Genomic DNA, 22,309 nt, shown 5'->3' on the forward strand with positions numbered 1-22,309 from the left:
GTTCTGCATTTAAAACTATGAAAAATCCGTGTTTCTCTTCAAACATGTCAAGAAATTCAGTGCTCTTATGAGAACAAGGTCAAAATGAAATTCCTGAGCATCATAAAAATCCCAGTTCTCCTCTTGCCTCAGTTCCGCCTGACCCATCTGGATCTAATTATACTTCTGCTGAGCCCAAGCATGAAGTGTTTCTACCTGAGGAACTTCTGCTCAGGTCAAACTTACTGCAAACAGTAAGACTTCGTCCTGATTTCAAGAGCACGACAGATTCTGACCTGGGCAGCTGCATGAAGAAACAGGCCTGGGACAGGAAAACCCATTGATATGTTGGGAGGTGAGGAACTTGGGCATGTGACAGACTTCTGCTTTGTACTGTGGAAAGAGCGAGCAAGATCCACTCTGCTTCTTCCACAGGAGTACAGCTACGGAAAGAGAGGAGATGAAGACAGGAGGACAGCTACAGAAAGACAGGAGATGAAGATGATGAATAGGAAAAGGCAGAAGTAACAGGTAAAGGAGGAAACAGATTAATTACGTACAGCACTTGCCCAAAGAAAAATAGGCTCAGCAGCTGGGGCTGTAATAAATTCACACGTAGTATGGATTGCATGTACAGAGTGATATAACAGATTGACCACTGGACTGYGTGTGTCTCTTCCAAACACACACTAGAAATAAAACCAGCAGTTCCACCGGGGCTGGCTATTTTGAGCGCAGTTGTCTCAGGTGAATTATAAAATGGGCTACTTGTACTTGATGCCTTCTAGAAGGAAATACTTGCAAAGCCAGGATGAAAATTTGGTGAAGGTTCTTTTATTCTTTTATTTCTATCATTATCTAATGAGTCATAAGTGCATCCATCCCTACATCTTTAGAACCTTTTGCTATTTATTTTTGCTAACCATCATTAAAAATCAATTAACTTATGGGTAACATAATACAGACGCTTCTGCAGGAGGGGCTGACATCCGCAGTGGCAACAGCCTAGATACTACAACTACAGTCCATAAATACCCAACAGAGGAAAGCAAACCCCCAATCACTAAGGCTGTATTCTTTCTGATCAACAAACAGCTGAATGTCCAGTCTGGGCCCACCTCCCTGTCTGCTGCATAATTAGCACACTTCCCAGAGCAAGCAGAAAAGTTTAATTGTCTTTAATTATCCAGCTCAAGAAGATTGGTTTTCTTGCCTGATGTCCATATAATTTCCCTGCCAATGACTTCATCCCTTTACTGGAAGTGGAGTGTAGCTTCCAAAGCTCTTTTCCATAAAAGACACAAAAGTTTCAGTGAAGGCTGTGTTGCTGGCACAAGTAAACAGACAAAGGTCCTTGTGTCTACAAGGCTGTTGCTTAGACTGCTGCATGTGTTTTCTAAGGGGTGGGAGGGAATGAGTTGCAACTAATATGCAATCAAGAACCATCACAATTACAAATGTAAATGAACAGGCAATTGGCACTGACCTTTGTAGATTGTTAGAGGACTAATTAAGGTCTGATCAGACACTCTCTTCCAACAGACTGAGATGCATCTATACAAGCAAATACCTACACACCGCCCCACAGACAGCAATGCTTTTTCCTATATGCTTACATACACCAAGTAAGTACACACATACAAAAAAAGCATTTCACCCTGGCAACCTGTCCTCTGTTACAAACCAAATGAGGATGACAGTGGAAGAAAAACAACAAAGAAGTTCTACTTGCATGGTCTACACAGTCTGATCTAACAAAAGGCTACAGCAAAACGGCTAAGCTACGTTTTTATTACCGTAACCAGTAATTTTATGTAAATTTGGGGATGAGTAGATTGGTACAAACTGGATGAAGTTAGAGGGAGAAAAATGTCCTAAAGGATCTTTCAACATTTCCAATCAGGCCACAAAGGATTGCAGGAGAATTGGTTGCAGTTTTTGAGGGAGAGAAGACTCCACTCAAGGCCCCTGTCCAGGCCTTGCCCTTGCCAGGGCCATGTCCCATCAAGTTTTAAATTCTCCCATATGAGGACTCCACAACCTCGTGGGACAACCTTCTCCTGCGTCCGACCACCCTCACAGCAAAGAAATTTTGCGTAACGTAAAAAGGCAGGAAATGCTGCGAAGACTAAAATGTTTTAAGGGACCTCAGAAAGATTAACGGTAACAAAATGGGATTCACTTTGAGAGGTGTGTGTGGGGGGGAAGATGTTTTATTTGTAGAGAAAAATAATTCAAAAGGAAATTAATTAACTTGAAAGGGAGAGAACGCAAACTGATGATTACCAGGGAGTAACAGCAGGCATCAAAACAAACCACTGCACTTRTAATGCAGCAAACTAGCAAAAAAGTCACTATTCCTTTGGGCCCCACTGACAGAGAGGTGTCATAGATCAGAAAAGCACTTTCTACTTGGCTATCTGAGACATAGGGAAAAWTTTTTTTTTCACCTTATCAGTTACCACGAGAGAATTCTCATCAAAAAACAAGGAAAACCTGCTTAATCCTTAACCCTCCCAAAATGCAAAAACACAACAAGACACAGTAGGGACAGTGTTGTATCATACCGCAGGAAGAGGTGCAGAGTGCGAGCTGCGAACGAACGCGCAGCTCGCCGTGGCGGGGAGGCATCGCTGCAGCCCCCAGCAGCGTCGCCCCTCCCAAGACGTGAACGAAGCCCCACCAACAGCACCTTGCTGCCCTCCTGGGAGGGCAGAGGCTTGCGTGGGCCCAACAGGAAAACCCACAGACAAACTCCAAAACCAGTGCAACGCAAACACACTACACGAGGGAATTTAAACCTAGGTATGTATTCCTTGTATGTGTTGCTGACACCCAAATGAACGGAAAAATAACGACAGCCAGCTAAATAACAGCAGCATTTTATAACACTAGGAATTTAAACATCACAGGGAAAAAGGGGGACAATGAGGCTATTCAAAGCAGAGCTTTTCAGGCATACGAGGAAGATCACACCAAACAAACAAAATCTGAGGAAGCGACGGTCCGGCGGCCTGTCAGAGGGCACCGCCCCCGCTGCCCTGCGTCGAGCAATGGCGCCCGCTGCCGGCCCCGCCCCCCGCCGGTGGGTCCCGGCCCCGCCCCCCGCCGGCCCGAGCCGGTCGGCGCTGGTGCGAGCCGGTCCGCGCCGGCGCGAGCCGAGGGGTGGCTCAGCCCTCGCCTGGGGCTGCTGCCGCTCCTGGAAACGGGGCCACCTTGTTTTACGTTCCAGTTTATATTCCTGATATTCTAACAGCATAAAAATAAATGAAAGATGAAAGGATCTACCTGCCCCCACGGCAGTGCTGCGACGCCTCCCCCGGATCCCGTCCCTGTTAGCACGGGATAACCTGACCTGCCTCCTGCGTCTCCGGCTGACGCGACACTGCCYGGTAGCGAGCGCGAGGTGCCTCTGCTCAGCCTCTCAACAACGGACTGAAATAATATTTAAAGTGAAAAATCCCAGGTCAAAGCGACCCGCAAAACAGATCGGGGTTTTCTTTTGTTTTCTTTCCCCTTCTTTTGTGTTTAGAAGAGTCATATTTTTACTTTTATTTGAAACAGGAAAGTATTTTTGAACTGAGATTTTGTTTCAGTAATTTGTCAAGAGTTGTAGTTAAAAAGCTAGCTACACATTTTTTAAATGGTCAACAAATCCTTTTTTCTCAGCTACTCAGTTTCTACATTCTCAGTATCTGCAGCATCATAATCCTGGCAGAGGTACGAGGAAAAAATTCTAAAGTAAAAGACCAACATAAATAGAGATTTTYAAGATTGCTTTGCACATCACAAAAGGGCACAGAAGTTTTCTACTCTCTATTCATTTTGCTTTTATGAGAAGTCACAAACCATACAGCACCAAGCAATATATCCTTTCAAAACTGGAAGGTTTTCCTACAGTAGAGCAGTATGGAGAAGCAGAACCGCTGTAAGAGTCGCTGTCCCCTTTGGGACAGTGTGGCAACCACAATGCATGTTCACTGCCACCATAACCTTGAAGAAAGGATATTCCATGCTCTCCACTGGGCCCACAAATTCACAAATCAGTTAATTTTTTTTCCTATGAGATTGGATTTAACTCCTCCACACTCCAGCAGAGCATCCCTTACTGCCTATCTACCAGCCTACACTGGCAGGCTTTCCTCCTCCCCTCTCCAAGGAGGACCTCATGAAATCTTGATTTTCTCCTAAGACAAAAACTTCTGAGCTCTATAAATGATTAAACAAAGTACAATTTCTGTTTTATCTACTCTGATCATTCCCTTTATGGCACATTTCCTGTTGCTAGATTCACAATTTCAGTCTCTTCCCTATTACCTGACCCTTCTGTAGGAGCAAATGCTTCCTCTATTCCATTCACCTTATCCACCTTGTCAGTAGRAGACTTGACAAACAGGCAAACACATTTCTCCCTTCTCCTACCCACCTCTTCTGTAAGGAACAGTCCCTCACCACCAGTTCCTCCTCAAGATCCAGCGGGCCTGAAATACTTCTAGAAATCAATAAACAAGCTGGAAAAGGAATGCACTGGTGCTCAGGATATCACTTGGCACATGGAAAAATATCTACAAAAAGTACAGTACACTACTCTATAGAGTTGTCCAAATATGATAGTATCCTTAGATCACTCATCTAATATCCAATTATTTAAGGCACTAACCTGAATAAACCTATGCAGTTCCAAACATCAAACTTGTATTTAGCCCTAYGGGAATGGAAAAGATAATTTGCAGGTATGAAATGAAGCATGTATGTATTTGGTGCTTCATGGCCACCAAATATAACCTTTCTGAAGTAGAGAGCTATTCTGGACACTGCAGGTGCAGCATGGTTCTTGTCCTGCTTCAGGGCAGGTGGGGTTTCTATAATGTACATTAATAAACAGCCTCATCCCCACAGCAGGGAAGATAAACAACAACAGGAAAGTCACTCAGCTTGCTAGGAAATCCCATGGGTAGCCTGATAGCTGCTAGTCAAACACTGGCATGCACGTAAGCCAAAAGTCCAACTCTGTTCATAAAAGAGATGCGCTACTCACCAGCATCAGCAGCTGGGCACTTCCGGATGGTGAAGATCTGTCCCAAATCTTCCTCTTCTTCAGGGAGACCCTTCTGGAGGCGTTGCAGCTTACGTAGACTCTCACTCCGTTGATGTTTCATGGAGCGCACATGCTGGATAAGGTTCAGCTTGGCCTTGGTGGAGTAGTTACAGAGGACACAGTGATAATAGCAGCTTTCACCCTCAACCCCGCTCTCATGATGCTGAAGGTGCTGCGAAGAACAAAGCAGAGACACATGAATTTCCTGCATCATCTCCAATCTTTCTGGGTTGGCCCACTACAAATTGCTAAAAGCCACCTGGAAATTAGGTAAAAACAAAACAAAACAAAATCCCTTTTGGAGAAGAAACGTTAAGATCAAGCATCTTCTCAAGTTACCRTGCACTTAACTGCCTAAAAAGTAAGAAAAATGTAGCACACACTGAAATCAGTGCAGACCCAACAATCAAGTTAGGCAAGATCATCATCTTCAGTGAAAGAAAATACCAGACCCAACATTAACAACTGTTCATGACCTATGCATTGTTAATTCTTTCATATCAAGCTTATCCAACTTCATGTCAAAGAGACTTAACTTGATAAAAATTTCATTGAAAACTAGAAAGAATAAAACAAAAGCAATCCTAGAATACAATGAACCCATTAGATCAAGAGGTCCTGGAAACTGTTTATGGAAGCAGATCGTCTGAGTGTGTATCATTCAATGCTTGGCTCGTTAGCATTTGGTTTTACTCCCTTGGAACTGGAAGGAAGCAGCAGTCTGACTTGGAAGATGGTTGTGACAGCGATCTAAACTGAAAGGCCAATAGTAAGCATACAGCTGAAGATCATTTCAAGATGTGAGAATTTGAAGGGGGGGGGAAGGACAGACCAAAACTTGTCACCCTCTGAAACAGCACCATGACAGCCAATATAATTAATCCAAGAGTATTATACTTTGATTATTTGATGAAATCTATCAATTAACTGGCACAGAAGCCAATGCTATTAGAGAAATGACCAACTATCTTGTGTTAGGGATCCCAAATATGGGRCAATTATTTCTTAAAACCACAGGGAAGAATTTGCTTGCAGCTATGTTGGGAGTCCCTACTCAGCTGCTCTCTGTTTAATTTGGGTAGCATCAAGGCTGTTCCCTTAGACTGCACAGTAATGTTCCAAATTCCCACAGTAAGGACTGAGCACAATTTCAAGAAAAACAGATACCAAAACCAAAGTCAAAAGGCATGAAAGATTCCATAATGAAGGCTATTTGTTTTTTTATACTATATACCTACACTATAGCTAAACAATAATCCATGTCAGCTCTTACCACCCAACCTCAAGATCTCTCTCATCTTCTGTGTCATCTTGTGAAACTTTTCTCATTATGCAGTCCACTCAAGGCACATAAATAAGGTAATTTGGACATGTTCTCAAGATTTGTCAATCAAATGTTGCCTACATGCAGCCAGGACCTTCTGATATAAATTCTTACGTGAATTATCTCAGTTACAGCTAAGAGAAGATTAAAGACGCATCTTACCCAGCTCTATACGCTTAGCTAACATGGAAAACGGAGATCCCTCTGAGTGTACAAATGATTAAAAATAGGATAGGAGCTGATGCTGAGACTTCTGATTGGAAGAGTAAATGAAAAGAATAAGTGTATTCTAGATCTGGCTAATTAGACTAGCCTCTTTGGGGATCATAATGTATTTAATTAAATTCACTGTAATATTTGAAGAATCCACTAGGGCACTAATCCCACTGGTGCCCTCAAAAGATTTTTTGCTGTTTTCTCTCATAAGAACTTTTTCTTTTTCCCTCTCTTTCTATTGTTTGCATGCATTACTCTGTTCCAGAGCCAGAAAAGGAGAAATGGCCTAGAACATAAAAAGCTTAAGGCTGGTAAGCCAGTCACAAAAGCTATATGACTAGCTTGCACAGCCCAGTTTAACTAGCCTTACTATACTCTGTTTAGATCAGATTTCTTCAGAAAAATTTGCTCCACTACCCCTTATCTTCCGGCATTTTGAGGTTATTGCCCCAGGGGTCTAAACTATAAGCATTTTCCTTCTTCARTTCAGAAATGTGCAGTGGATGCTCCCTAGTACTACAAACACAGAATTTGAGTTCAGAAAGTGTGAATGAGCTCAGTAGTAGCTCCTCTGCAAAAGGCACAGCAAACCCCTAGTGATCAATTACAGAAAAAATCTGGTCACAAGTTCAAGGAAATACTAAGGACGTGGTCTCTGTGAGAACCAGAGGCACTGTCTGTACTGTTTTTATTTTAAAAATGGAATTTTAGGAGAACAATTGTTTTAAACAGTTTAATAAACAAGTCTCATATTCTGTTCTTCATTTGCTCCCTCTCCAGGGGTGTGAGTTACATTCAGAAATCCCCTGTGCTGGGGTCATTTTCACCTGCTTGCAGCACTGGGCCAGCCAAAATCACCTGCCAGCACCTGTAAGTGCACAGCAGAAGCAGCATGGCATCGCACATCCAGCATTATGAATTTACTCCACTCTTTTAACAGAAGAAAGGAGAAGGCAAGAATAAGACAAGAAACAACTGCAAGTTACTGAAAGTAATGAAATGCTGGAAAAATAAGTGTAGCTACTGTCCATCATAATGTTAAGACTTCTTCTTATGAGAATTTGTCCGTATCAGACAAAACACAAATTCAAAATATTAAACTAAAACCTTATTAAAAGAGAAATCAACTTGGAGGAAAAAAAGTCAAAGGACTATATTTTCCCCAGGAAAATGAACCAACTTCTGTCAGAGAACATTGATTTCTGAAAGTCTGAGGGAGGTGTCCACCCCCCTCCCTTTCAATAATAGGAAACTTCTAACATCTGGTTCTTCACGCATGGAATGCAAAATATTGATCAGGTTTAGTCAAAGCTGCACTTTAAATCAGAAACAGACAGAAGAACATTCTGATAGAAACCATAAGGCTCACAAGTAAAGCTTCCCAGGAGAATGAGGCCTGTTACTGTACACACACTAACCACAGCACATCATCATACTGCTCACAACACCTATTTCTACACACAAATCAACCCAAATCCAGACCATCTTCCATTTAGGAAATACACAGCGCTCTCTGCAAAGCTATCCTCTCTTGCTCCATAAGACAGTGTTTAGTGAAGGAAGATATTGCTCAAATACCTCATTTTATTTATTTGCTATAATCTCTGCATTACTTCTTTCCTCCAACTGTTACCAGAGACCAGTCCCTGATGAAGCAAACCCCAATTTTTGGTAATTTTGTGTCCTCATCATTAAATATCCACTTTGATTCTGGCCTTTATAAAAACTACTGCTTAGTGAGAGAGTCTAGAGGAAGAGTAGAGGGGATGGTCTCCCTTAGCCAAAACTGCATCAAAATGGGACGATAAATGAATCTAGTGTGCTGAAAAATAAATGCGAGGAGATATCATTATGCAACAATCTCAACCTCTGCATTTTAGAAGGGGTACTACTGACAACAGCATTAGAAGTAACAGCTTGGGAGAGCACAGCAGCAGGAACCAAATAGTAACCCCGCAGCAGGTTGCACTCAGCTGTGGCGCTCCAGCAGCCTAGCTCTGCCCAGAAGTCTTCCTCTGCCAGACTACCTTTGCAGACTGATGTAGAAAGTACAGCACAACTTCCCCCACTGCCTTTTTCACGTTTGACTTGAAAAAGTCAGCATGTTTAGATGGTCTGAATCCAAAGACAGTTAAAAACGCAATTGGAACACAACTTGTGTTCACATTTCTGGCAGCACACCCAAGGGCCAACAGAACAAGAACCTACGAGACACAGAGATGAAGGTAAAGCATCACCCATCAGTAACGCAAGCAGGATTAAAAATGTAGTGCCTTCAGACAGCCCATCAATGTGACACTTAAAAAGGCAGAAGAAACTCGGGGGGCAGAAAGAAGGAGCTTGGAGCGCTCTGGTCCACAGAGCTGCGGTGAATGGCTTGAGCAAGTGCAGGGGCTCACAAGCTGGAACCAGCTAACCAGCACTGCCTTGATAGACTAACTGTCCAACTCTCACTTGATAACATCTAGCTTAGAATTGTTTTCACCTAATAAATAMTAGCATAATAAATGTTAACAGTTACAGAAATCTGATTTTTAAACAAACTAAGGAATAATGTCATACTCTATTTCTCCTTCTCTCTTCCTCCATCCCTCATGTACCCCTGACCTTTGTTTATTTTACTGTCTGTCTTTTCCCAGTCTAATACTGCCTCATCCACAGTATTTTTTAATAATCACAGAATGTAATATAACAGTTGTATTATTCTGATTGCAGGCAGTTCTCATTCCCATGCCATATATTCAGACTACAAGTTCCTTTTAGATGAGGTTCTTTTAACCAGAACTAAAGATTCACATATCCACTGTAAAACATGTATTAAACCCTCCTGCTGAATACCATTTCATATGTTTTTGTAGGTAATATTCACCATTTAATCTAATTTCTAAGTTTTTTATATATTTTATTTTAAATTAAAAAAAAAAAAGTTTTATCTATGTATGCTTGAAACTCTTCTGTATTAAGTCTATTAGAGTTACTGTGAAAATAGCCTGATTCCTATGGTAGCATTAACAGATTATGCATCTTATAGTGCTGTTGCCAGAGGGGACACTGTTTTTTTTCAAAATCTATTTGCTATTTTTAGTGGGTCAGATACTGTTCTGAGGGATATCTGATGTATCTGAAGCATAACCCTGGTTCACTGGGGAGATGAAACAATCACTTCAAATTATCTTGTGCTTTTAATGTTTATTATTCATTAGAAACAAACCACACGATCTCTATGCAGTCTTAACTTCACCTTGGATACTGCTTCTCCTTTTGAGGGCCCTAGAATCTGCTCAGCAAGAACCAATCGGACAACAGTGGCAACCTCAAAAGCCCTGGTCTGCAAGTTGTGAGGTCCCATCTCCATTTTTGAAAATTACCTATAGTGCAAAAAGTAGTAAAACCTGTAAAAAGACTCACTGCAGGCTGGAATATGGTCCTCTTCTACAGACCTCAAAATGGTTACAAGAAGTAGAGAGAAAAAATAAATCCCTTTATTGCCCTCAACTGAGGAATCTGTGCTCTCTAGCCCCCCTCTTAGGGCAAAGATTTTCCTGTTAATATCAGTCTCTGCAAGTGGAAGAAGCAGAGAAGATATTCCTGAGGGCCAAAAGCTGAGGTGGATGAAATAATCTTTCATGAATTCTGTGCAGCAAATAGAGGAGCAACAACAAAAAGAAATCACTTCTTCACCAACAGCTAACAGAATCACCAACCTCAACAGTGATTTGGATTTTAAATCACTGAATTTGAAATTTGTTCAAGAGCGCTAAGTAGAACAATCAAAGCACTTCTACCACCCTGTGTTTATGCCGATGCACTTTTTACTTGCCCTCTCTGATAACTCACTAACGTGCCTGTGGTGGTATGGATAATTGATAAAGAGTCTGGAGAAATTTCTTTCAAACCACTTTTAATGTCACTTTTTCCAGCTGGCTCTTACATTATAACACAATCCTTCCAAAAAACCACAGGCCACTGAACTACCAAGAGCTTCTTTAAGACACACTGAAGTTTTTCAGTCAAAAATATCTTTGGAGAAACTGTATTAGTGATCAGATAATACCTTTTCTACATATAGCACTCTTGATGCTGAACTCTGACATTGTTCTGTTAAAATAGGTAAAATTAATAGTAATTTAAAATAATTGACAGATATGGCTTAAGAGAGATGGAGCCAAAAAACTTCTGGAAGCTGGAAGGTTACAAAAGCCATGGGAGGGAGTACCACTGTGTACATGCACTGTTCTTAAGTCTTCCTGTGAGCATCTGCTGCTGGTCAGTGTTAAAGACAAGATCCTGAGCCAGCTGGACCTCTGGTAAATCCACTGTGGCCATGGAGGTATACAGAAACAGTGGAGCACAGCAGGGATTATGTGAGATATAAAACTGCACAAGGTTATTGTTAAAGCCAGCACTAGCATATACTCCTATATTCAGAAAAAGTTGCTGGAGGCATGCCAGCCACATAAGCAACATTAGGCTACAGCATATCCTCAAGGATGTCCAGGGATAATTCGTCCTCAGAGTAAAGTCAGATATGGGTAATTAGCAACTGGTTTGGTAGGAAGCATTTCATATGCCAACAAAAACTGCATTTACTGAGCTACCCTATGACAATGCACTTCAGGAGAGTTAGATAAGGAGCTAAACTTACACCAGAGCTCAAGGTGAGGCTACAGGTTACTGTGGAAAGGGACCAGACCCTGTAGTAGATCTCAGAAACCTCGTAAGCATCTCTTAGCTTTTTTTAGCTCCATTTGTCTCTGATTTGCTGCACTAGATAAATCACACAATCCTAGAAGAGAAGAATCTGAATTTTTAATGAAAGTCATGTGGAAGCAGCTGTCTGATTCTGGTCTGTTCCAAGTACTCCATAAAATTCAGAGCTGGCTCATCCATCTTGTGCTCCTTTCACACCTGCAGGCCCTGCTGGAATTTCCTGAAGCTGACGGAAAAGCTAGGGAGACGCTGCACACAGCAAGAACACATGCTGGCTACATGCCTAAAAAGCCTCATGTGCTCACAACTGCCCCTCACGCCTCCCCACGGAATGGGCCTGCCCAGATGTTTTGAAAGGAAGAAAAATATTGATTCTCCTTGCAGCAGGTTTAAAAGATGAACCCTTGTATTCTGCCAGTGTCCTGCAGTTGTTTACTGCTTGTGAAGCAGCAGCATTATAAAACCCTCCCCTCCTTACAGCCTCTCCAGGTCCTTGGCACGACAGCTCCCTCCATACAATTTGCAAACGCTATCAAGTTCAGACCTACGTGACCACAAGTTTTTGCATTTAGCTTGAGGTAACTTGAGTGGCCTTATAGTAAGCTTCACTCCCCCTCCTATCTCTAGCTGAAGTTTCCTCAGTATCACTCAAGCCCTTAAAAAGTGACAACACAGGACGATGACAAAGAAACGTCTGCACAACTAATTTGTTACTCAATTCAATAAACATTTTCCTTTCTGATATTTATTTTCCAAAAGGCTAGAAAAGTAGTAATCTTTCCTGCCAGACAGGCTGAGACACTTGATGAAAGTCTCTGAATCAYGTAGTAAGCCTTTAAGAGTAGCACTAAAAGCCCAAACTAACAACCATTACCCCATGTGCTATTATCCAAATCTTCATCTTCCTTGCCCTCCAGCCCTGCAAGAAGCTGACTGAATGCCCCCAGTACCATAATGGGGCTGCCATTACCAAGAGCCCTGATACAGGAACCAGGCAGCCAGCAGCAGTTACAGGGCAGAACGGAGTAGCTTTGCAGAGTCCTGGGACCATCGTCACATTATGAGCCCCACTGATGGTGATGCTGACAAGCAGAAAAGAAGTAACAACAGTTGACATTCCTCAGAAGGAGCTCAGCAGTGGTGCAGTCAGCAGCTAACCAGCAAGTTGTCATACTCTAGAGAAATGTTAATAATAATGTATACAGCAAATAAAATTATCAGCAGCTCTGTGTGGCAGTTGATCCCCCTTGCACCTCCACATTCCTGAAACACAGAATGGCTTTACTGAAGCATTAGAGACCTAGATGTTCAGTGATGCTAGCAGATGAAGCAAGGGGCAAGAGATGTCCCAATAGGACCTAACACAACAGACAATTGTAGATGCTCTCTCTGGTGGACAAAAGGCTGGTGCTCGCTGCCCTTAAATGCTTTTGTGTTCCCCCATGAACATCCCCAAAATCCACCCAGCAAACTAGGTTTGCTCCACCAGCCCTTTAGGTCTCATTAAAAGCCAGATATTGCTCAGCCTAAAGATGGAGAGCTCAGCATAGATTTTACTGAACGTTAAATCAACCAGCAAGCGTAGCCAGCAAACTCTGTGGCACTTTAACTTTAAATAATGCAATAATTATTGAATTTCCTTTTTATAACTGAAGTGCTGGAATGTAAACAATGGGTCTGTAATTGCAGGAAGGGGGGATCAATAGAGGCAATCGTTTTCAGCCATGTTAATTGTAAATACAATTGCTCCAAGATGTCAGCCTCGTTCTTCTCGCTCCCAGAATCATCCTAACGGATGACAGAGTCCAACTTTCCCATTACAGCTGTTCGTTCCTTTAAGAGGTTCTCAATCAGGTCTGATCAATCTGTCAAGATAATGCATGGAGTAAGTAAGACTCTTCCAAACACAAGCTTCCAATCAATAGCCTGGACCAGCTTAATGAGGAGGGGCTAAAGCCCAGAGGGAGGCAACAGCCCCAGCTTTTGCTTGTCTTTGGCAGCTAACTTCTTCACAGGGCYTTGCTAAGCAGATCAGCTCTTAACGAGGACATTGTTTATGCAGGCTGTGATGAGCAGCATCCTCACATGTTCAGTCCCCTGGGTAAGCAGGACATACAGATTCACAGAAAACAAGAGCCAAGAAAGGTTTAACTTGTATTCACCCCCTCCCCACCCTTTTAATTGTATAGCAGACCTGAAAGTACTAATTAATCATTCCTTAGAAGAGATCCCAACAGATGAAAAACTGTGTGTGTGACCATTAAAAATACAAAAGCATCACTAAGCTTCCTCCCAGCTACTTGAGGAAGAACAAAGTCCACCAGTAAACCCTTTGCTTGCCCAACTGTATCTGCTATTCACTTCCACCACAGGAAGCGGATAGCAGATACAGTCCGTCTCTCACAGGAGAGACATGAACAGACAGGAGAAAGTACAATGATATATCAATTGCGAATCTCTCAGAGGGTGGGAGATGTGAAAGGAGCTAAGATAACAGTCAAAGATGCAACTCTCCATCCAAATTATTTTCCTGTGGTAGCATGTAGGCAGCTCTTTGCACAGCTAGAGACTGTGGTCAGAGCAGAGAGCTAACGAGCCAAGAAACGGAGAAACAAGAAAAGGTCTGGCTGTATCTGGGATCTTTCTCAAAATTGTGGAACTTTCCTTTCTCATGCTATTTCATAACATGAGCTGCAGTCATGACAGATCAACTCAGACTACTGCATCTTTCGAGAATTTTCCAAATCCCAGAGATCTTCACAGCTCTCCACAGGGAGGCACAGGCATAAGCATTGCTATATGAGGAAATGACTGCAGGAGTGTGTGTATTGATCTTGCTAATTATAGTGATAAAAACAAAGTACAGTTGACAGTACATCTCATATCAGCTGTTCTAGGAAGTGCTGCCCTCAGATCTCAAGTTCCTGCTTTGGTCATGTCTGTCACGGCCTCCCACGCTCCTATCACAGGACTCGAGACGAGTCTCAAGTTTGGAGTGATTTACTATTTCTTTTCTCTTTGTTAACAACAGATTCCTCCTGTTGTCTCACACTCTACCTTGCAAAAATGGTGGTACAGCAGCACCATTACACTGCCTTTTTAACTCTTACGAGAATCCTTCATTGCTTAGTAGTTCAGGAACATGAGGTAATACCACTGCTTATGGAGAAGAAAACTCCATGTGAATTATCACTTTATAAAGGAAAAATGAGTCATACAAAACTGTAACAAAAAGAAGAGTGTGTGCAAATTATGAATAAGTTATGAATAAATTCAAGAAGCACACTTACCAGAACCCTCCAATCAAGATAACAGAAAGTAAGACCAGGGTTTTATTTCTGGTTTATACTTACATTGACATTAGTTCACACAGATTTTTCAGACTGGACCACAGAGTTTAGCTGTGCACATCTGACAAACATGAACCCAATAAACTTCACATGAACTCCATTCTACTGTTATAAATGAGGGATGTCAAACAGGAGTTCAGCTTTACACAGCCATTCCTGCCAGCAGTACAGTAGCTTAATGATGGTGGGGTTCTTTTAGAGGTTTGTAAGTTAATGAAAACCTAAATTGATAACATTTTGGTCCTCATGAAAATGTACAGTTTATCAATTTGTATTTTCCAGGGAGGCTGTCACCTCTGGGGATATGCGGCCAAAAGAAAAGAAAAAAAAAACTTTGTTTTTTAAAAAGCAGTGCCTGGAAAGTGTTGTATGGGTAGCAACAGGATGAGGTTACAAAAAGAGCAACAAAATTTTTGCCATGCCACAGCAATGTCGCTAAAGAGCAGGTCAGATCTTCCAAGTCAGCTCTTTTCCCAATCCTTGGGACAGTCAAGAGTCAAGGAATTCAGAGAGCCTTATCTTTCCAAAGCTTAGACAGAAACAGAAAAAGAACAGCCTGAATGTCAAGGCAAGACAGTAACCAAAAGCAGGCTTGGGCTCAAAGACACTAAAAGACACTACTGCTCAAAAGTTTTTTTTTTTTTTTTTTAATATACTTTATTATATATATACACACTTTAAAATAATGAGTTCAGTGTAAGTTGTGAAGCTGTGAACACTCAGGTGAACTGAATCATTTTGTGGATATGAAGCAGCACTGGATAAAAAGGCAAATTATATAATAAAAAGGGCTGCTGATCCTGAAAAAACAGCAGAATAAGAACGTGTTGTCTGTATTGTAATTATATGGCTGTTGAGTGATTGAAAAAGGCTTTCCATAATACAGAACGCTAGGACTATCTGTACAGGTGATATGTTACTGCCTCCAACAGCAATGGAAACGATTCGCATGTTAGCCTTTGAGAGATGTCCAAGGAGGCTCTGCATATATCAAAAGCATACTACATAAATGCAGCCATGCTCAAAACACACTTGGTGTTGTGATGTTAAAGCTGGCTCAGAGCTGAAAGAGCTATGTGAAACCTTTTCCCAGCATGCAGAGACTGCTGTAAGAAGATACAAATTTAAATTAAAACAAGGCTTTTTGTTTCTCCAAATCAACTCTTCTGGAAGAGAAATCTTAATTTCTTAGAAACAAAAATAATGTGCTTTGAAAAAAATGGAACTTGCACTTCAAATCTACTTGCAACTAAGTTTCTTGCGAAGTCTAGAACCTCTGCAGAAAGCAGACAGCTACTGCTTTGATGCTGTTTGTTCCAGGTATCATAGAATCAGTAAGGCTGGAAGAGACCTCTGGAGATCATCTAGTCACACTTGATTATTCAGCAAACAATGGAAATAGTGGACTCTGAAGTCAAATATATTTTTTCTGTTTATTAATTCTGTAATTTGAACAATATAAATTACTATAAAACAGAATTCCAGAATAAGTGAATAAGAACCTGTGTGTTATTCTTGTGGAAAAGTTCCAGCTCATACATTAGATTTCCCAAATCCTTCCTGAAGCAGGTGCAATATTCTGCCCTCACTGCTTTTTCTGCTAAGAGCAGCTCCCTGTTCCACTACAGATAAAACTTTGCTACTCTGTTTGGAAAAGCTTTTTTTTTTTTTTTATTTTTTTTTTAAACACATTACATGGCACAGCTCAGGGAGCACTTCTCTCTTTAAAGACATTATCTGCCATTTTATGTCCTTTGTTTTGCACATTTTCATTGCATCTCTGTGTCTCCTCTCCGAAGCCCTTCCATAGCCCTGCTGCATCCTGCTGGCACGTTGCCCAGAGGTGCATGTACATTGGAGCAACACAAGCAAACCTGCACAAGGAGGTGCCGTGAAAAAGGAGGCAGCTCTGATGATGAGGTACTCCCTTTACCTCTGGATGGCCAGGTCTTGATATGCTACATACTGAGGCCCAGACCCATAAGCATGAGTCTCCCCAGTGCGCCCCTACAAGTCACGAGGAATYGTGGCTGGGTCAGAGGGCAACTGAAAACACTGAAGCAGAGCTGAGAAAGAACAAACCCTGCTTTCCCAGTTCGAGGCCTCATGCTAGCACCTGATGGTGCTTTTAGCATCATCAGCTCTGGGCACAGGCACCCATATGATAGCAGCTGAAACTGTGCTGCAAGTCAATGAATGCCATGGAAGAGATGACCTTCCCTTGGCACTCTGGAGCTGCAAAGGATGGGAATACACTACTGCCTCTAATCAAATGACAGTGTTTACAAGTTCCTATGGACATGCGCACAACAAGGGACCATTGTAATAATRCTCCAAAAATCGTATGGGAAATTGAACTAGCCACAGAAAACCACACTGTGTTCATGTTATTTAATAAAATACTACGGACACAGATTAACTTCCCTCGCTCAGTATTTATTGTTTCATCTATCTCTGGAGAAGGTACAAGCGTTATGATAGACTGAAGATTTCCTTGTTTTCATATACCTCCTTTATAACTTCCTACAGCAATGTACCACAGTGAATCCCAACAGATAACCATACAATAACAACAAAAATACACAGGACAATTTTTTAATCCTCTCCACAAATCGAAGAGTATCAGTATCAGAGATGGATGACACCCTCCCCTCGCAGAGGCCAGCAAGGATGCCTTTAGGAACAACAGACCAAACTCATACTTCTTCAACAGTCCTCAGAGAAACACTTCCAGTATTCCCAATCAGCTAGAAGATTCCATGCTGCCTCCCTCCAGTGAGATCTGAATGCTCTCACTCTACCTTCCCCAYAGCCCTTCTCAGAACCTTCCCCACAGCAACACAGCAATGCATAAACCTAGGCATAAAGCCACCAACCCCAGCTGCTATAGAGTACTGTGGTACCTCCTCAGCAAGAAGTCATCAGAACCATAATGAACTTCTCTGGCCTCCCACAGAGCATCTGAMCTTCTCTTTATCCAACACCCCTGAATGTGCTGGGCTTACAGCATCAGCTCAGGATATAGACTAGCCCTGGACAAAGACAACAGACAATCTCTTGGGTGCACGAAGATGTGTTACAACAAAAGGAAAGGTAGAGAGCAGTGGCGGTGTAGCTGAGATGGCCTAAGGATGCACATGTGCTGAACTAGCATAGCACAGAATGGAAGAGAAAATATATAATGTTCCAAGAGATCAGAGCAGGGCTTTTAAAGATGAAATGAAGATTGGTAAAGTAAAACCAACAAACCAAACTAAAGAAAGAAAGAAAAACTTCCAGTGGACCAGTCCTCTTTCAGAGGTGTAGAGTGCAAAGCTGAGCATGGAGCTTCACATCCAAGATTACAACTTCTGATGAAATTCTTGCACTTCAATATATTCAAAACAAGGACAGGTGCACCATCTGATTTTAGACAAGTTTTGTATAGGTAAGTTCATTAAATGTCTGTGAAAAACACAAACAGAACACAGAGCACCACAGAAATGCCTATGAGAAAATAAATAATTCTTCATTCAGTGAACACTTTGGATTATATTAGACAAAGCCAGGGGCAAGTAATGAAAGAGGAAGATAAAAAGAAACTGAATAATTACCCACTCACAGAATGAGGCAAGAAACCTCCTGGAAAAATACGTATAAAAATGCTTATAATTAAAAACCATCATAATGCCTACATACAAAGGGCTGAATTAAGTCTGATATTTTCTATGTTTGAAGGTTGTCAGGACTTCTACAAACTGAATGGACACTAATATTGCTTTACAGCCCATATCACTGAGCAACTACTCCAAAACGAAAGCCACTGAGTGCTGTCTGAGATTAAAATCCTTCTAACTGCAGCCCCTCCCAAGTTTAAGTGGAAGATTTCTTCAGTCTTTCAACAGGAAGGGTTCCTACCACAGGTTTTGAGGCCCTGTCTCCACCTGAAAGGACATGGCAGTGATCCATAACAATATACAGCAGYAGAACTGTTTGGCTTGTGTATTACATACATGTTCTCTGAGCAGTTTGTACTCYATGAACAGATTGATTCTGCTGCTCTGTTCTTCCACAATGGGCCCTTAGCTAACACAGCCGTCAAGTACAAGGTTTCCCACCGCCCCCATTAATCCCACCTTACATCAGTACAAGAAGTGCAAAGCAGGCCTCAGAAACTTTAAGAAAGGCTAGAGCTGGGCAGTGTCTTGCAACCTTAGAATAGACTTTTCCAATCCCTCCAGTGGAAAAGGTCACCATTCTAGTCCAGTAGTAGATCTTCTGCTTTTTAACCCYTCATCATGAACTGATACCCACACAAGGTATCCTCCTTATCATAAGGGTAGTGGAATGCAATTTAAAAAAAGCTGCCTTCCACTGCCACAAAAATAAGAAAGGGCATGACTGTATGGAGATGGAGARTAGCGTTTGGATTTTGATAGATATATTTGCAGTGTTAATACAGCAGACTTAGCACTATGCAAACAGGAAACAGAACCTGAAATAAAAAAGACAGGCTGAGATCCACTGCCCCTTTCCCAACTGTCAGTCTTCATTTCTAAGCAGTTTAAGCCCAAGAAAAGAATTTAAGGTGTATGAGGAGAGCAGGAACCAGGGAAGAGGGTTCAGGGTCAGAGCAGTCCACTTGTCCTTTTGTGCTCTTCCTTTCATCCAGGCTAGTTGCAAACCCTGGAGTACTAACTGGGGCTTTGTCCAAAGGAAATCGAGACCAAGAGGCTGGTTCCCTGGCAACCCACGCCGACAGCCAGACAACAGCGGCCCTTGAGAGTGCGCACACACACAGAGGATGTGGGTCAACACATGTCAGGTCCCAGCAGAACGAGCTCCATTTGGAGCAAGGGCTAATTCTACTAGCCAGCACCMATCAGGACCCGGATGCTTTTTTTATGTGGATAATTACAGAGAAATGATGAACAAAGTGATGAACAAAGAGGAAATAACTGCTGATAAAATACACTGTGAATTGCAGAAAGAAACTGTATGAATTGCAACTATCTCCGAAATAAAAGCCTGCACATATCTTTCACTAGGAGCTTTCAGATTTGAAATTATTTGGTTTTTAGAGCCCAGCCAACCTCAATGTTGAGGGGACTGTATTCTGAGCCTAAGGCACATAGGCTGTCAAAACCCTAGTCCCAGGTTCAGTGCCTCAGTAAAGCCACTTAAGTGCTCTGCTTCAGCAGACATCCTTTAAAGACTACAAGTTCCCCAAGTGGTTGGGAGAATTCAACAGGGGTCACATAAAAACCACTTTGAAAATGAAATATGTAATCAGCATTATTTAAATATCACAAAACTGAGAAAGGCAGCAAAAACACATTAAACTTCATGCATAGCACACAGTTATTACCTGTCCAGCACTGAAGTCCAGCTGGTAAAGCTGTATAGTACATGAGATATTCAGCAATGGACAGTAATAGCAACACAAAGCTTAGGAGGAAAATTATTTTTAATAGCTTTTGTTTTAAGATAGAGTATGTGCAGTAAATCCCATCAGTGAGACCAATTCTGAAGTTTCTTAAGAGCATATGAGGTATCAAAGGACTTCTGGTATGGGAAGCGGTGGGAGTAAATGAGGGCTCTCACATACATCACAGCACTCCAGTAGTAGGGAAGGACAAGTGATTCACAACTGCACTTCGGGTAAGTCCCTCCTTTCTGCTCCAATGTGTCAGCCAACAGCACTTCATTTAGAGAATTTCAAAGAACTGGAAGCGCAGGATTGTCAAACTTTGCAGAAGAATCTTGGGTGGAAATGACAGTAGATCCAAAATAAACACCTACAGCTGTGAAAGTACAAGGCTGCCTTGTCCTCCTAAGATCAGTTTACAGACTAAAGATATAGCAGACAATGGCTCTAGGTCCCAGCCATGGTCTACATGACGTACATATACCGTCCCCAAAAGGTCTCTCTCTCTCCTGGATGAATGCAGGAAAGGCAAAACTGCAACTCACAGTAAAAGCAACCAAAGAATCATCACTAAGGGAAAATCAGTAATATGGGGAAGTTTCTTTAATCTGCCTCTAACTTAACTGGGAGCATTCATATACATCAAGAAAAAAATGGTGCTTTAGGTATGATACTGGGAACAGGATTTCAGATGAGAAAACCTTGTTTTCATTTTAACACAGGATCACAAAGTAAAACCAGTTTTGCTTTTCTCTCACATCAGGGGATCAGCTATGGGTTGAACAGGAGAGTGAAGTCCTAGACCTGCATAACCTCCCAGGAGGGGATTCCAGACTGTGGCTGCATACACCACGAGCACTATACAAGCTAATTTAAAGTAGTACGTGGCCTGCCCCACGTATGTGAACCTCCAACACCAGTGGTGGTACTGTTGTAACCTTATGGTGCAATAACCCACAAAAAGGAAACCATACCTTCAGTGGAAAGTGTCACAGATCAGCACAATCAGCCTGGAGGAACTTCTCTAAATTCTGTATTGCTCATATGGTACCATTTGAAACACGAATGGCTCATTAATACCTCACTCACTATTTTGAGTGCTGGACAAGTACATTCAGCTTCTCAGGCCCTTTCATGAGTTGTGTAAAGTTCAGCCCTACTCCTCCATTCTCCTTCCCCCAAAATGAAGAGCCCCCTTTTCAGTCTCTCCTCATATGGCAGCAGCACCATCCCCTTGGTTGTATTAACAGCCCTTTTCAGAACCTTCCCTACTCCCCTACATCCTTCTTGAGACATGGAGGCCAGACCTGCATGCCCTGCTTGAGACGTGGCTGCACCAGGGTTTTACACAGAGCCAAGTGAGTGCCTCTGCCTTGCCCTGTGCCTCTCCTGGCAATACATGGCACGTTGTTGCTTCTCTGCTGCACTGGAACCTGTGCCTCCAGAGGACTGTCGGCAATACCTCTGAATCTGTCCAGAGTGCAACTGCCAGGTCTGAGTTCGGCACCGTGTAAGCCATGTTTGGGTTATTTTCCTTTAGCTGCATTACCTTATATTTAATTACACTGAAGCTCATCTTCCATCTATTTACCCACTCAAGCTCTTTGAGGTCCTTTTGGATTCTTTGTCATTAATGCAGCCTTCGTCTACCAAAAAGAGCCTAGAATTATCTGCATGGTGCACAACAGCTTTTCCTTCCTGGATATGCACTCTTTGTTAAGGGAATGTCTGATTTGACTTCACTGTCAGAATTGAGTTGTTTTAAAAGATTTTTAATCACACGCACATATGTGTGTGTGCATCAAATGTACACACTGTATCCTGCCCAAAATGACATCACTAGCTTTGAGAAATTAAAAGTGTACCTATTAGGTAAAATTAAGTTACAACTGATTCTAAAAGAAATTTAGCACTATACTAGATTTTTAAAAATATACTTAAGGGTCTCAGTTCAGGCATAATCTACCCATAGAAAAATTGTCAGGGAAATATATTTTAAATACATTTGCTGCAATAAATATTCTGTTTAAAAGTAAAGAGTTCTCTATTAATGCCTTTCACGAAGAGTGTCTCCAAAAGCACAATGAAGATTAAGCTTCTCTTTCCTGAGAATTTCACAAGCATCTTTACTCTTCTAAATAGCTGTTTTCTCTCATTGCTCAAAGACTGGGGCTGCACCTACCATGGTCAGTCCCTGTCTACTGCCACCCTGCTTGCCAAAAAGC

The 22,309-nt window shown here is 41.9% G+C and overlaps 1 protein-coding gene across 1 annotated transcript in view; it reads right to left on the reverse strand.

Annotated features, from left to right (window-relative positions):
* Positions 1-22,309, reverse strand: part of ZFHX3 (zinc finger homeobox 3) — a 196,080-nt gene that overhangs the window by 84,259 nt on the left and 89,512 nt on the right. Inside the window, exon 4 of the mRNA XM_085305745.1 lies at positions 5,018-5,249. Within this exon, the coding sequence (XP_085161871.1) occupies positions 5,018-5,249 (232 nt within the window). The remainder of the gene's footprint in view (positions 1-5,017; positions 5,250-22,309) is intronic.

This window comes from Rhea americana, unplaced genomic scaffold (genome assembly GCF_003343005.1).
Source record: "Rhea americana isolate MKP2758 unplaced genomic scaffold, rheAme1 scaffold_226, whole genome shotgun sequence".
NCBI classification, from domain to species: Eukaryota; Metazoa; Chordata; class Aves; order Rheiformes; family Rheidae; genus Rhea; species Rhea americana.